Consider the following 15,854-nt stretch of genomic DNA (forward strand, 5'->3'; position numbering starts at 1 on the left):
GACAAACAAACCTCAGCTGGTATGTCAAAAGACTCTCTAGCTGTACTCTTCAGAGTCAGCTCCACACACTGAAACATTTTGATCAGAATTCCACAAGAAAATCAGCTTTCTTCAGAGGGCCCATTTTACATTTAACATTGGATTGAAATTTTAGGCACAGAGATGAAAGATGAATACAAAACATGTATACAGCATGGGAAAATACTGTAATCTAGGTGGCTGATTTAATTTAAGAAAATAAGAATCAGTTTTCTCATTCCAAATCTACATGTGGATGGATTGACAAGATCTAGTTCAAATTAATAAATATCAATGAAAACAAATAAAGTATTTTTAATATTTCCATATTATTAAAGTTGCATGATACTGGGCTCAGTCCTGCTCCCATTAAAGTCGGTGGGAAAATTTGCCACTGACTTAAATGAGATAAGTATTGAGCCCCTTTTCACAATCTCCTACTGATAGCCTTTTGATTCCTGCATGTGAACTCACCTCCTTACTTTAAACTTTCCTCACCCTAACCCACATACATAGAAATTATGGCAACATAAATTATTCCCTACACTCTTAATAGGCCTTTTGTCAAAGATTCTCAAAATTACCTTAATAATGTTCCTCTGGCTCCAGTGGAATATTCCAAAATCCAATCCAATATCTTCTGTGTGTTGTATAAACATTAATATTTGTTTACAGATACAGTACAATAGCTACACTTAATGTAAGAAGAAAACAGGGAGTAGAAAACCCTCAGGAGATATGGGGGAGGACTTATACAGAAACAGCTTATAGATTAGGACCATGTTTAGATCCTAGATTTATGTGCTTGCAAAGGTAGTTGTTACCACGCATTAAGAAAAAAAGAAATCCCACCCCCACTTAATAGCATTTCTCTCTTTCCTCTGAGTCACACTTTGTCTGACAAGTTTGGGCTGGGCTGGGCTTGTCTCTTATAATACAAGTCCTCTTTAAATCCAGGGTAAGGAATCATGGAATCAATGTCTATTTAAAAGCCAATATGATTTGTTAGGAAACGCATAATTGAATTCCCCGATCATTCAATTCTTTAGTCTGTTTGATCAGTAATTCATTAAGGTATCACCAGTATATCCTCAAATATGAACATTGCCATTTATTACCCCCCAGACAGGTCCTTATAAATTTTGGGCCAAATCCTTCATTGGCTAGAGTGGCTATACTGCTGTAAGGATCTGAGTGTGCAGGTCTTCTGTTTCAGTGGGTCTAAACTTGGGTCAGTGATGGGCTTGGGTCTCTGATGCTCTCTTGTCACCTCCAAGTGAGAGAGACGAAGCAGCAATTCACCAAATCCTGAAACATCAGGCTCACAGGAAGTCTGTTGGAATGCCCAAGGTGTGTGGTCACCTGATTGGTTTACACGCACTACTTGAGCCAGAAATGACTGGGGTGGGCTGTCTGAGCAACCATGTGGACTTTCCGTTGCTGCAGCATCAGACCCCACTCTTGCATGTGTCAAGGTTCCTTCCCCACTCTGAACTCTAGGGTACAGATGTGGGGACCTGCATGAAAACCTCCTAAGCTGACTTTTACCAGCTTAGGTTAAACTTCCCCAAGGTACAAACTATTTTACCCTTTACCCTTGGACTTCCACTGCCACCACCAAAAGTTTATCAGGGTTTATTTTATTAGGAAAGCGTTGTTTGGAAACGTCTTTCCCCCCAAAATCCTCCCAACCCTTGCACCCCACTTCCTGGGGAAGGTTTGGTAAAAATCCTCACCAATTTGCATAGGTGACCACAGACCCAAACCCTGGGATCTTAAGAACAATGAAAAAAGCATTCTGGTCTTACAAGAAGAATTTTAATAGAAGAAACAGTAAAAAAGAAGTAACAATAAAAAGAATCACCTCTGTAAAATCAGGATTCTATTCAGCACAGCTTAATTTCTCAGCCATTTAAAGAAATCATAATCTAACGCATATCTAGCTAGATTACTTACTAAATTCTAAGACTCCATTCCTGTTCTGTCCCTGGCAAAAGCATCACTCAAACAGACCCTTTGTTTTTCCCTCTCCCCAGCTTTTGAAAGTATCTTGTCTCCTCATTGGTCATTTTGGTCAGGTGCCAGCGAGGTTATCCTAGCTTCTTAACCCTTTACAGGTGAGAGGATTTTTCCTCTGGCCAGGAGGGATTTTAAAGGGGTTTACCCTTCCCTTTATATTTATGACAGAGCAACCACGTGGACTTTCTGTTGCTGCAGCATTAGACCCCACTCTTGCATGTTTCCTGCAATCTGCATCCAACTCCTGTTCCCACTTCCTGCTCTTCTCCTGTGCTTGTTCCTGGTTCATGCCTTGCTCCTGCCCTTGCCCTCAATTTCTGCCCCGCTCCTGCCTCATGCCTGATCCTTGCCTTTTCTCTGGTTCATGCCCCTATGCTCTGCTCCTGACCATTAGCTACCAGGCCCAGCTCTGAGTCTGGCTCATTTTCTGGCTACTGGCCCACCTCTCAATTCCTAACTTCCACTCTGACCCTTGGCTTGGCTCCTGATGCCAGTTCCAGCTCTGACCCACTAGGTTTGACTGCCTATGATCTGGTCCCTAACAGCTGGATTGGGGGGACAGATGGGAGGAAGGCCTGTTCCCCTACTCCTAGTGGGCCCATGCAACAGCTAGGTAGAATATTCAAGGCAATGTTGGGCAAATTAGCCCACTGGAGCTCCACAGCCCCAAGAGACTCTCTTCCCTTTCATGCCCTTAGCCCAGCACACCCACTCAGCAAAGGCAAGCATTTGATCCTAAATAGCAATGCAGGGGTAGTGGTAACCAATTTACAGACAAAATTAAAATACTGACCCATTACTCATTTACAGTCTCTAGACACTGCATCTATTCCATGTACCAGCTGGTTTTGCCTTCTGTTCTCTGTTTGTTTGAAGCATACAGTCATCTCCAGTGCACGCTTTACTTCAGGTTACACCGACTACTTTTATTTATTAACTGCTGACATCTTGGTCCAAAGAGTCAGTCTCAAGGACAGACACAGAAGACACAGTGGGATATCCAGATGAGGGGCATCATTTAAGTTTTTGAGTTTATTATTGTTATTGTGGGTGATAGATGTAAATTGTTGCTGGGTCACTGGTGTGCTAGTTCTCCATGTTTTTTCCAACATCATGGTAAGAAACACTATTAGAATGTTCTAGAAATTCTGGTGTCTTCTGTATTTCTTTTGGCATTTGCAATGCTCTTGCACATGTAGAATTGCGAGAAGATGATTCTGAAAAGTTTTTTCAGTAGTAGATTGAGTTGTTGTACCGGAGCGCTAATATAGTGCACTGGCAGAGCTGTGGGGTGTCTCCGTATATGCAAGGTTATGCTCATCTCTAGATCAACATTTCTATGCCATCTGTGCTATGTCATGCAAAAGTGATGGCAAGCTCAGCTGTACTGAAAATAGCAGAGTCTGAGCCTGAATCTTCTCAATTACATTTCTTGCACTGATAGATGCGACCTTTTAAAACTTTACTTTACTTTAAAAAAAGTCCAGTAAGTAGAAAATGTGTGTCTGGTCTTCAACTGACGTAAATTGGCATAGCTCCATTGACTTCATTGGAATTATACTGATTTAAACAGGCTGAGTAGCTAGCCCCATATACTGTGTTTCGCCAGTGAAAATAGCCAGCAAACTTTGCCTCCCGTATGGAAGTCTAGTCAGCAATACACTCTGCCCACTTCTTAACCCTTTTCTCATCATTTAATGTGTGTAAATATAGCTTTTGTATCACAAAAATCAATGAATTGTTTAACGGAGCTGTTTGACAGGATTACTCAGAAAAGCCATAAAATAATAGAAATTAGAAATTAAGAAAAATTGCTCAGGTAGGTTATTTTATACGTTCAGCTGCCACTGCAGGACTGTTCATGCTGTTGCCTCTTTGGACCCATGCAGTTAATCAATATTTGGGGGCTTGCCAGGTTGTTTCCTTTAGGAGGAGAAATTGATTATACAAGTCAGATATTTTGTTTACAGGGAATGTATATAAAGTCCTGTTTCCCTGAACACAGCAGGAATCAAACAGCTGGAGTTTTCTTGCTCACAGTTTCCAGGCCTGCCTCTCCAGCCAATCCTGTGCCCCAATGAGCTCTGTCCCTCTACTCCAGGGGTGGCCAACCTGAGCCTGAGAAGGAGCCTGAATTTACCAGTGTACATTGGCAAAGAGCCACAGTAACACGGCTGCTACTCTGAAACCAGTAATACATCAGCAGCCCCTCATCAGCTCCACCCCCCGTCCCCCAGCACCTCCCGATCAGCTTTTTCATGGCGTGCTGGGGGTTCAGGGGGGATGGGACGGGGAGGAGCGAGGGCACAGCAGGCTCAGGGGAGGGGGCGGGAAGGGGTGGAGTGGGGGCAGGGCCTGTGGCAGAGCCAGGGGTTGGGCAGTGAGCCCCCCCGGCACATTGGAAAGTTGGCGCCTGTAGGTCCAGCCCTGGAGTCGGTGCCTATACAACGAGCCGCATATGAACTTCTGAAGAGCCGCATGGGGCTCCAGAGCCAAGGTTGGCCACCCCTGCTCTACTCCCTCTCCGAGCTGCTTTCATCCCTGCTTCTCTCGCTGTCTGCTGCCTTTCTGCCAGCTCTCAGCCTCTCAGGCTATCTGTACTCATCGAGCTAGGGTAAGCATAAATAGCCGTGTAGCTATAGTAACACAGGTAACTGAAGCAGAGACACAGTGTATCCGAGTATGTACGTGTCTGAAACCGGGTGTTTCTTGGGCTGCTCCCCATGCTACCGTGGCTACACTGCTATTTATACTCATGCTAGCTTGATGAGAGCTAGCACAAGTATGTGTGCATAAGCAGGGGAATCACATCCCTTGCTTGTAGTGTAGACACAGGCGCCAACTTTCCTTGGCGTTGGTGTGTGCTCGTGTCCCCCTGACCCCGCCCTGACTCCGCCCCCTCTCTGGCCCTATTGGACCCCTCCCCAAATCCCAGCCCCCGCCCCGCCTCTTCGCAAGTGCGTCGTGTTCCTCCTCCTCCCCCCTCTCTCCCTCCCTCCCACCAGCGCTTGCTGTGCGAAAGAGCTGTTTCACAGCGCAAGCACTGGGAGGGAGGGGGGAGAAGCAGGACTCGGCGGCACGCTCAGGGGAGGAGGCGGAGGTGGGGCAGAGGTGAGCTTTTATGGACAAAAGTCATTGAGATGGTGCTGGAAGAAATTTGACTTGTCCTGACTCATCCCAACCAAAACAGGTTAACATGTTGGCTTTCAATATTATCTAAAAATTTGACTTTGAAGAGCCAAAATAGATAGAAAAGGAAATTTGCTGGTATAATTCTCAAATTGTTGAAAAGTAATGCTTCCATAATTCTCAAAGCTTCATATATTTCATGCTATACATTTTTTCTTGAATTGTGGTCTAATTTATACCCTTCACATTCCCCCAGTTATGCAAGAAAAGGGTGGTTATTTTTCCTACCTGAGGAACTCAGTGTTATTCTGTGGCATTCACCCTGCATGGTGGGAAATCCTTTGGTCAGGCTAAATTTTTAAGGATCCAGGAATTGTAGTAAGCTCCTTCTTCTAAAAATGAGAATGCAAGATTAGTTTTTGGTTGATAAAGGTAGAGGAAATTTGTGCGTGACTCACTCCTGTGAAAATTATCTGTCCTGATCCCATCTCTTTTCCTGTCTGAAGTGTTTTGGAATCTGCATCAAATATAAAATATTTAGTATCTAAAAAGGGAGAACTGAACATCATATCTATCAAACAAGGAAAGATTAAAAAGTATGCCTCCATATGGTGTAACTGTCAGGAAGAAAACAGCTGAATAATGTTGAACTTACTGAGATCTCCAAGTTCACTTAACGTGTAGTGTTAAGCTTGTATTTATAGTCAAACTGTGATTTAAGCTCTAGCTCTTCTGCCTTAATAGACCCTATTCTATTCTTTGTTAAGAAGTGCCAGTTACATTTACTTTCTCTCCTGTAAAAGTAAATGTAGATGCTAATCTTGAAGTAAGATTTTATTGCTGAACATCAAGGGTTGTTCATATGATGATACTCAAGACAGAAGATTTTGTGTATTTTTGCTCTTCAATTGTAGAAAAAATTTCAACTCTGATTAGGAGATTTGGACACAAACTTTGCTTTAAAAATTACTGGTCAAATTCGCTAATTCTTGTTGCCTGGCAGTCTCTAATAAGCAATCAGTTCAATTTAAATATAATAAATGTGAAAGTAATGATCCTTCAAATGTCATTCTTTGGTTTTACAGAGTTTTGAAGGTATTCCTGTCCCAAACTGCTCAACGTATTCCATACATGACAGGTGGCCGAGTGTTGAGGATGCTGGCTGTAATTCTCCTGATAGTCTTTTGGTTCCTGATCGGCTGGACTTCTGCAGTCTACCAAAACATGGAGAGAAATATTTCACTTATTGGCCAGGGACAAACATCAGACCACCTGATCTTCAATATGTGCCTCCTAGACCGCTGGGATTACATGATGGCTATTGGTATGTTGACTTTTTGGCTTGTCTCTTAATTTTTAAATAAAACTCGTTTACTTTACAAAAAACTAAACAAAACCTCTCAAAGCGTTTGTCAGACCTTGGACCTTCACCTGAAAAGCATATAGGAAAATTAAATAACTAAGGGTGTCAAAAGAAAAGGAGTACTTGTGGCACCTTAGAGACTAACCAATTTATTTGAGCTTAAGCTTTTGTGAGCTACAGCTCACTTCATCGGATGCATACTGGGGTGTCAATTAATTGCAGTTAACTCACACAATCAACTCAAAAAAATGAATTGCAATTAAAAAAATTAATTACAATTAATCACAGTTTTAATTGCACTGTTAAACAATAGAATACCAATTGAAAATTATTAAATATTTCTGGATTTTTTCTACATTTTTAAATATATTGATTCAATTACAACACAGAATACAAAGTGTACAGTGTTCTTTTTATATTATTATTTTTATTACAAATATTTGCACTGTAAAAATGATAAAGAAACAGTATTTTTCAATTCACCTCATACAAGTACTAGAGTGCAATCACTTTATCGTGAAAGTGTAACTTAAAAATGTACTTTTTTTTGTTCTATAACTGCACTCAAAAACAAAACAATGCAAAACTTTAGTGCCTACAAGTCCACTCAGTCCTACTTCTCGTTCAGCCAATTGCTAGGACAAACAAATTTGTTTACATTTACGGGAAATAATGCTGCCCACTTCTTATTTACAATGTCACCAGAAAGTGAGAGCAGGTGTTCACATAGGACTTTTGTAGCCAGCATTCCAAGATATTTACATGCCAGATATGCTAAACATTTGTATGCCCCTTCATGCTTTGGACACCATTCCAGAGGACACACGTGCTGATGATGCTCGTTAAAAAAATATATGTTAATTAAATTCGTGACTGAACTCCTTGGGGGAGAATTGTATGTCTCTAGCTCTATTTTACCTGCTTTCTGCCATATATTTTATATTATAGCATTCTCAGATGATGACTCAGCACATGTTCATTTTAAGAACACTTTCGCTGCAGATTTGACAAAACGCAAAGAAGGTACCAATGTGAGATTTCTAATGATAGCTACGGCACTTGACTCAAGGTTTAAGAATCTGAAGTGCCTTCCAAAAACTGAGAGGGACAAGGTGTGGAGTATGCTTTCAGAAGTCCTAAAAAAGAAATAATCTAATGCGGAAACTACAGAACCCGAACCACCAAAAAATAAAATCAACCTTCTTCTGGTGGCATCTGACTCAGATGATGAAAATGAACATGTGTCAGTCCGCACTGCTTTGGCTTGTTATCAGGCAGAACCTGTCATCAGCATGGAGGCCTGTCTTCTGGAATGGTGGTTAAAGCATGAAGGGACATATGAATCTTAAGTGCATCTAGCATCTAAATATCTTGTGACACTGACTACAACAGTGCCATGAGAACACCTTTTCTCACTTTCAGGTGACATTGTGAACAAGAAGTGGGCAGCATTATCTCCTGCAAATGAAAACCAATGTGTTTGTCTGAGCGACTGGCTGAACAAGAAGTAGGACTGAGTAGACTTGTAGGCTTTAAAGTTTTACATTGTTTTATTTTTCAAGTCAGGGGGGTTTTGTACATAATTCTGCATTTGTAAGTTCAACTTTCATGATAAATAGATTGCACTATGGTACTCGTATTAGGTGAATCAAAAAATACAATTTCTTTTGTTTTTTGCAGTGCAAATATTTGTAATAAAAATAAATAGAAAGTGAGCATTGTACACTTTGTATTCTGTGTTATAATTGAAATATATACATTTGAAAAATGTAGAAAACATCCAAAGCTATTTAAATAAATGGCATTCTATTATTGTTTAACAGTGTGATTAATCGTGATTAACTGTGATTAATTTTTTTAATCGCCTGACAGCCCTAGAAATAACACTTTTTATCTGCACTGAAAGGTGAAACATAATCCAAAGATTTTGAATATTGTATCATTTTCAAAGGTGTGTAACTTGGACTACAACAACAGTGTGATCTGGTGCTCATGAAAATAAGAGCTTTGAAACCAGGAAACCAGTCTACATCCTCTTTAGACTGACAAAGTATGGAGAAGCCTAATGCAAGCATTTTATTTCTGTTCTACCAGACCTGGATAGATCACCCTTGTGTGAACTGGGCTGATTTAGCCCAGTGCAGGTTCACAATTGATTGTCAAAGTGATGACATGTTTGTTGAAACTGCCAACTTCATTTATTTGTTAGGAGTGTTCCTCATGTTTGAGACAGATTGCTGAGGTATGGGGGAAGTGACAACCTGCAATCGCTCTTGTCTGATTGTATCACAGGTTGAAGAGGAAAGGCAGCATGTTTGTTTTCCCTTTGTGTTGTAATAGGTTGTGCTGGGTTTCCCATGTTGAAGTCCAGTATATCTATAAAGAGGACTACCTGACAATATGCAGTTACCTTTAATATTTTTCATACCTAATCCTGTCATTTCTCCAGTGGTATTGGTGAGCCACAGGATCTGTTTCCACCGAACTATATCAAATTCTCCAATATTTCAGAGACAGAAATAGATAATTGTCTCGACAATTGTTTCACCTCCTTATCCCCTTGGCTCATCCTCTTCCTGGCTCCCCCCCCAACCCAATTTTTCAATAGAGCTCTTCTGCTGGTGAGTGAGGAGAAGGTGTTCTCAGTGGCTCCCAGGGAGTAGTGAAGAAGAGATGGATAGAAGCTGGCTATGGTTTATAAGAGCAGTTCCTTTTAGCAAGCTTTACTTTGGTGTCATAGTAGCACACAGAAGGCTGACATCATGGCAGTGTAAAGGGAGACAGCAACTGGCTAGGCTCCTTGCTCCCACCTCACCAGGGACTGCAGTGGGTATGAGATGGTTCCAAGGCCACCCCATGCCATCTCTCTATTCCCTCTGTTCTGCCCCTCTTTCCTTTGTGTGAGATCTCTGGGTCAGACAGAGACAGCCCTTAGATACCTAATTTCTTTGTTAACATTCTAGCCAGTGGCCTGCAGACCATGTTGTGCTGGTGGGTAGAAACTGGCACTCAGTAGAACATTTGATAATATACCAGGTAAATCAGTACTCTTGGAAGAACTGTCTAAAGTGTGTTGCGTTATCCTATACAATATAATAAAGTGTGAGGGACAATGTAAAAGGAAGTTCTCCAGTAACCCCATGTTTATAAAACTCAATCATCATCAGACATCTCTCTTTTAAGTTAAATAACAAGAGGAGAAAATGTGAAGCATTTGTTGTTGTCAGATATTAAACTAGTTTGTCCCATAGTTTCATTGCTTATCAGGTACAATAGTATATTAGAGCATTCCTGCTGCTCTTCTACTGTTAGTTATTACAGAATGGTAAACAAAGATTTTTATTTTCCTGGTTTTGTACCCGCAATAGCGGCCGGAATTACAGCATTCACACAGAAAAATGTGACCAGCCAATGTGATCACCAATGCAAATGGCAAATATTTCCTCTGCTTGGAGTTAGAAATTGACAAGGAATGTATTTCAAGATGCATATACATCTAGATTTGTTGATGACTATCAAAATGAATCAGATAGGAATGAAGATAAAGCTGGAATACAAGCCTGAACAAAAATGGAAAAGTAGAAATGTCGTGAGTTTTTATCATATTGCGTGTTAACCCAAACTACATGTGCAAATATGTTCATACAGATATCTCTAGAATCCTATGAATCAGTATCACGGATACCAGAAGATATTACAGATGCAATACAGTTGCACACACTGGATGATTTGTGCAGTAACTAAAGATCTGAAAAGCTCTTGACCAACTGGATGTGTTTTCAAAACCAGGATACTTCCTTTCTGAGACTTGGCAGGAGAAATAATACATAGTGTGGAACCTCACTAATTCACACCATTGACTGGGAGTTCCATTGATAATTATTACATTTTATAAATTAGCACATATGTGAAGATATTTGATTAATAATATAAAATGAAAACCAAGGATGCTGCCTTACAAAATGTATCTTGTTGATTTAATTAATTTTAATTGAGTGTAAAGCTTCATAGAATACTAGTGAGTGTTCTGTAGTATATTTTGTAAAATAAAATCCTACTAATGTGAGAGTTCATCATTGCACTCTCCTGTCAAATCTTTGCTGAAAGGCAGAAAGAGAATTGTCCAGATTGCAGATTAGTGAAGTGAAAGTTAACCAGGTTCTTCTACAAATCCATAATGAGATAAAGTTTTTATGTTGACAGAGATTATGGGAGTTAGGGTTTATGGAGTATTTTCCATACTAATCATGATATTTATCCAAACCCTTTAGCAACAGTGAATGTTTTGTATTTAAGTTTCTATTACGTTTGACAATACGTTTACAAGGGGGAAAAACAGGAGTGATGTCATGGTAGACCATAGAGACCATCAGATGAAGAGAAAGAGGCGGGTGAGGCATTTGTAGAAAAAAAAATAACAACAATATCCAAAACACAAGTCCTGGTAATAACGGGGGACTGTAATCACCCAGATATCTGTTGGAAAAGTAATATGGCAAAACACAAAATTTCCAACAAGTTTTCAGAATGTATTGTGGTTTGCAGTCAACTTTTTATTTCAGAAAGTGGAAGAAGTAACTAAGTAAACAGCCATTTTAGACTTGATTGTGACTAACAGGGAGGAATGGGTTATAAATCTAAACATGGAAGTCCATTTGGGTGACAGTGATCGTAAAATTATAGATTTCATGATTTTAAGGAAAGGAAGGAGTGAGAGAAGCAAACTAAAGACAATGGACTTCAAAAAAGCAGACTTAAACAACTCAGAGAACTGGTAGGTTAAGGTCCCATGGGAAGAAAATCTAAGGGGAAAATGAGTTCAGCAGAGCTGGCAGTTTCTCAAGGAGACAATATTAAATCATAACAGAAAACTATCTTGATATGAAGATAAGAAGAATAGTAAGAGGCCAAAATGTCTCCATCAGGAGCTCACTGATAACCTACTTAAGCTGTCCAACCTCCTATCCTGGCTCCTGGTCACCCTCCCTTTCTGCTCCTCCCTTTTTGGCTTCTGCAATCCCCTCTCCTGCTGCTCAGAACCCAAGTCTTCACTTGTCTGCATTTCAGTGTGGTTGATTTCTCCAGGGCCATCCCTAGGGGACTGCGGAGCCCAGGGTGGAAGTGATGAATCCGTCACTTCCGGGACTGACTGCACTGGCGAATCACACTGGCCCGTGGGGCCCTCCAAAGCATGGGGCCCGGAGTGATCGCTCTGATTCATCGTACCCAAGAGACGGCTCTGGATTTCTCCTTCTCCTCACTCAGTGGACATAAGGGGAGCATTGAGAGCATTGGAGAGAGTCTTCTGGCTCTGAGTACTTGTGCCCAGTGCTGCAGTGGGCTCTGGCTGCTGGGAAGAGCAACTGAAGGGAAAGTCTTGCTCATCTCCAGTAGCTCTGAGCTGGAGCATACTCGGTCAGATGGAATCTGTGAAGAATTTCACCACCAAGCTCTAATAAATCTCTACTGAGCATCTGCAAAGTGAGATTTTTGGGGGGAGGGTCTTAGAATCATAGAATATCAGGGTTGGAAGGGACCTCAGGAGGTCATCTAGTCCAACCCCCTGCTCAAAGCAGGACCAATCCTCAACTAAATCATCCCAGCCAGGGCTTTGTCAAGCCTGACCTTAAAAATATCTAAGGAAGGAGATTCCACCACCTCCCTAGGTAACTCATTCCAGTTTTCACCACCCTCCTAGTGAAAAAGTTTTTCCTAATATCCAATCTAAACCTCCCCCACTGCAACTTGAGACCATTACTCCTTTTTCTGTCATCAGCTACCACTGAGAACAGTCTAGATCCATCCTCTTTGGAACCCCCTTTTAGGTAGTTGAAAGCAGCTATCAAATCCCCCCTCATTCTTCTCTTCCGCAGACTAAGCAATCCCAGTTCCCTCAGCCTCTCCTCATAAGTCATGTGTTCCAGTCTCCTAATCATTTTTGTTGCCCTCCGCTGGACATTTTCCAATTTTTCCACATCCTTCGTGTAGTGTGTGGCCCAAAACTGGACACAGTACTCCAGATGAGGCCTCACCAATGTCGAAGAGAGGGGAATGATCACGTCCCTCCATCTGCTGGCAATGCCCCTACTTATACATCCCAAAATGCCATTGGCCTTCTTGGCAACAAGGGCACACTGCTGACTCATATCCAGCTTCTCATCCACTGTAACCCCTAGGTCCTTTTCTGCAGAACTGCTGCCGAGCCATTCGGTCCCTAGTCTGTAGCAGTGCATGGGATTCTTCCGTCCTAAGTGCAGGACTCTGCACTTGTCCTTGTTGAACCTCATCAGATTTCTTTTGGCCCAATCCTCTAATTTGTCTAGGTCCCTCTGTATCCTATCCCTACCCTCCAGCATATCTACCTCTCCTCCCAGTTTTGTGTCATCTGCAAACTTTCTGAGGGTGCAATCCACGCCATCCTCCAGATCATTTATGAAGATATTGAACAAAACCGGCCCGAGGACCGACCCTTGGGGCACTCCACTTGATACCGGCTGCCAACTAGACATGGAGCCATTGATCACTACCCGTTGATCCCGACGATCTAGCCAACTGTCTATCCACCTTATAGTCCATTCATCCAGCCAATACTTCTTTAACTTGAAGGGTCATTTTTCCCAGGGACAGCAAAAATCACATTACTAACACCAAAGTGACCCTGCCAAATTTCAAGACTGTACTTCAGTATAGAGGTGCTAGAGCTCAACAAAATGGTTGTAAGAATTTTTTTTTTTAATGGGCAAAACAACCTATTTTTTCTTCATCATGTTCTCAGAAATAGCTGCACTGTTTTAGCTGAAACATTCCAAAAAGATTTAGCCGGAGGCAAGACAACCTGCATGGGAAATTTCAGTCTAAACAGTTAAAAATTGGCAAAGTTATAAGCTGCTGAAAACAGGATCTTATTATGGAAAGTGTCAATCTACTTTAACTATAGGCAGTACTATGAGCTTTGCCTATAACAAATATTGTTTAGGAATATGAAGCAATTCAATTGAATGTGCACTGAAGAGGCAAATTGATTCAAACTAGAAATGTATTTAAATTGCTTGGCTCCCGGATTAACTATGTTCATCTCTATGCCCCTTATAAACTTTTGTGTAATATTTGAAAACCACTGAAATTTTTAATTAAAAAAAACTAAAATGGGATTTAGCCCTAAAAACCTCTAAAATTACAGCATTGTTTCAGCTGACTTTTAATCTAAATTTAACAAAATGATTGAACCTCAAAAAATCAAAATGCATAAGTATAGTATATTACCAAGTTACCAGTCAAATACAGCATACAAATATTCTTTATCACACAGCTACATGTGTGTTTCATTGCAAATGCTTTGTTATTACATCATGATTGCTTTAATTATCCATAGCCAATTAATTTACTAAGGCAAATGAACAAGAAATCGATATTTTGCGCACATATGCAATTATTGTAGCCCTAATTTTCCACCTATCATAGTTAGTGGCAAAATTCCCATTGACTTCAACAGTGCAGGATTAGGCTCCCTGCTAGCAATATTGCCCTTCTTAGTACCTACAGAGGCATGGATCAAATTATGTTATCTTGTCTACACTAGCACACTAAATCGGCACTGTTGTAATCTATCCAGTGGTGTCGATTTTGCGGGTCTGGTGAAAAGTGATAAGTCGATAGCAGAGCACTCTCCTGTTGACTTCAGTACTCCATCTCCCCAAGAGGCAAAAGCTAAGTTGGCGGGAGAGCATCTCCGGCCAACATAGCGCAGTGTAGACACCACATTAGGTTGATGTAAGCTACGTTGCTTAGGGGGTGACTTTTTCACACCCCTGAATGATGTAATTTACATCAACTTAAGCAGCAGTGTAGACCAGGCCTTAGGCACAGTTCCTACACAGGGTTCCATCAAAACAACACGCTTACAGAGCTGTGCTCCTGCTGGCAAACCTGATGCTCAGCAAGGTACCTGCCACTCAGAGGAGTTCCCTCTAGTGCTGTTGACTGAGATGGGGAGGTGCTCCAGGTCTCCTCTTCTTTGGGCACTTTCAGTGGCACTGGCCTGGGTTGGGGAGGCAATCCAGGGCTTCCCTTTCCCTGACCACTTCTTGTGTTGTCTAGGCCTTCCCCTACTCCTGATACTTTTGATACCACAGCCCCGTGGGTGCTTCCCCTTTGCATAGCCACTTCCTGTGCTGTTTGTCTGAGGAGACAGGGAAGAGGTCCCAGGGCTTCCCTGTCACTCAATATCTAGTGGTATGTCAAGCTGGGGGTAAGGAGCTCAAAGTCTCCTCTGTTGTCCCTCTCTCAGCTGTCCTCCATCCTTCACTTTCTCTCTCCTTTCTCTCTTTCCCTCTTTATCTTTTGTGTATGCACACACACACACACACAGAGTGAAACTGAGGGAGAGGCTGTGGAAGGAGAATGTGGGTGGGAGAGTAGATGCAGTAATGAAGATGGGGTGTGGAATGACTGATGAGAGTGTGGAGTCAGTGCATGGAGAAGCAGGTGGAATAAGGGAGGGGATAAAATGGGGGGGATGGTATGGGCGTGGGAGAGACTGTGTTCAGATGCTTGAGCTCAGGCAGTCATATTACACATTGCTCCCAACTGAAGTCCTTGGGAGTTGTGCCTCAGTAAAGGATTTGGCCCTATGTCATTAATAGTTGCCATATATGGTATATTGCAAAGGAATGCATATTGTTTTTCTTTGAAGATTAAAATGACACTGAAATAAGTACAGCTTAGTTAAAAGGGACAGATAAAACCCTGGTAACAGAATGATCCAGGAAACAATTCAGAACTGAAGAAATATAAAGGGATTACAGATCCTTGCAATGTCTGAAAATCCTTTCAGTCTGTGAAAAGGAACTTTTAATATGAAACAGCATAGCCCTTCAGGTAAGAGGTGGAGTGCAGCGAAGCGTAGCCCTCCAGGTGAGAGGTGGAGTGCAGCGAAGCAGAAAGAGACTCTACAGGGAGAAGAAGAAGAATCTAGGGCATAGTATTTTTTTCTGTTTTAAAATTGTGTTCACTTAGCTTCCAAAAGACAGTCTGAGTGGTTAAATGGATGGAATAGCCAGCTTTCCAGATCATGGCTCAGTGAATTTCAGGAAACGTAACTTGAAATAAGGACAATAGACTGAGGAAATAAAATGCTAGTTAAAACTGAGTAAAATCAAATAGCCTGTGTTACGGGTTTAATTAGAGTTCTAGTCTGTCAGTATTCTGAGAAAAGATGTCCTCAGTGTAATGGAACAGTTATGTGTTTTGCAAGTGGTACCTGCTTCATAATTGCCTCGTAAATGTATAGTAAATCGTAGTTGTTAATGGTTTCGCCTTCTGAAAG

At 41.4% G+C, this 15,854-nt stretch overlaps 1 protein-coding gene across 1 annotated transcript in view; it reads left to right on the plus strand.

The window, feature by feature from the left end:
* GPR158 (G protein-coupled receptor 158) overlaps positions 1-15,854 on the plus strand; it is a 307,100-nt gene that overhangs the window by 269,445 nt on the left and 21,801 nt on the right. The window contains exon 7 of the mRNA XM_084621991.1: positions 6,252-6,490. Within this exon, the coding sequence (XP_084478117.1) occupies positions 6,252-6,490 (239 nt within the window). The remainder of the gene's footprint in view (positions 1-6,251; positions 6,491-15,854) is intronic.

Source organism: Lepidochelys olivacea (assembly GCF_965140295.1).
Source record: "Lepidochelys olivacea isolate rLepOli2 genome assembly, chromosome: 2".
Classification (NCBI taxonomy): Eukaryota; Metazoa; Chordata; order Testudines; family Cheloniidae; genus Lepidochelys; species Lepidochelys olivacea.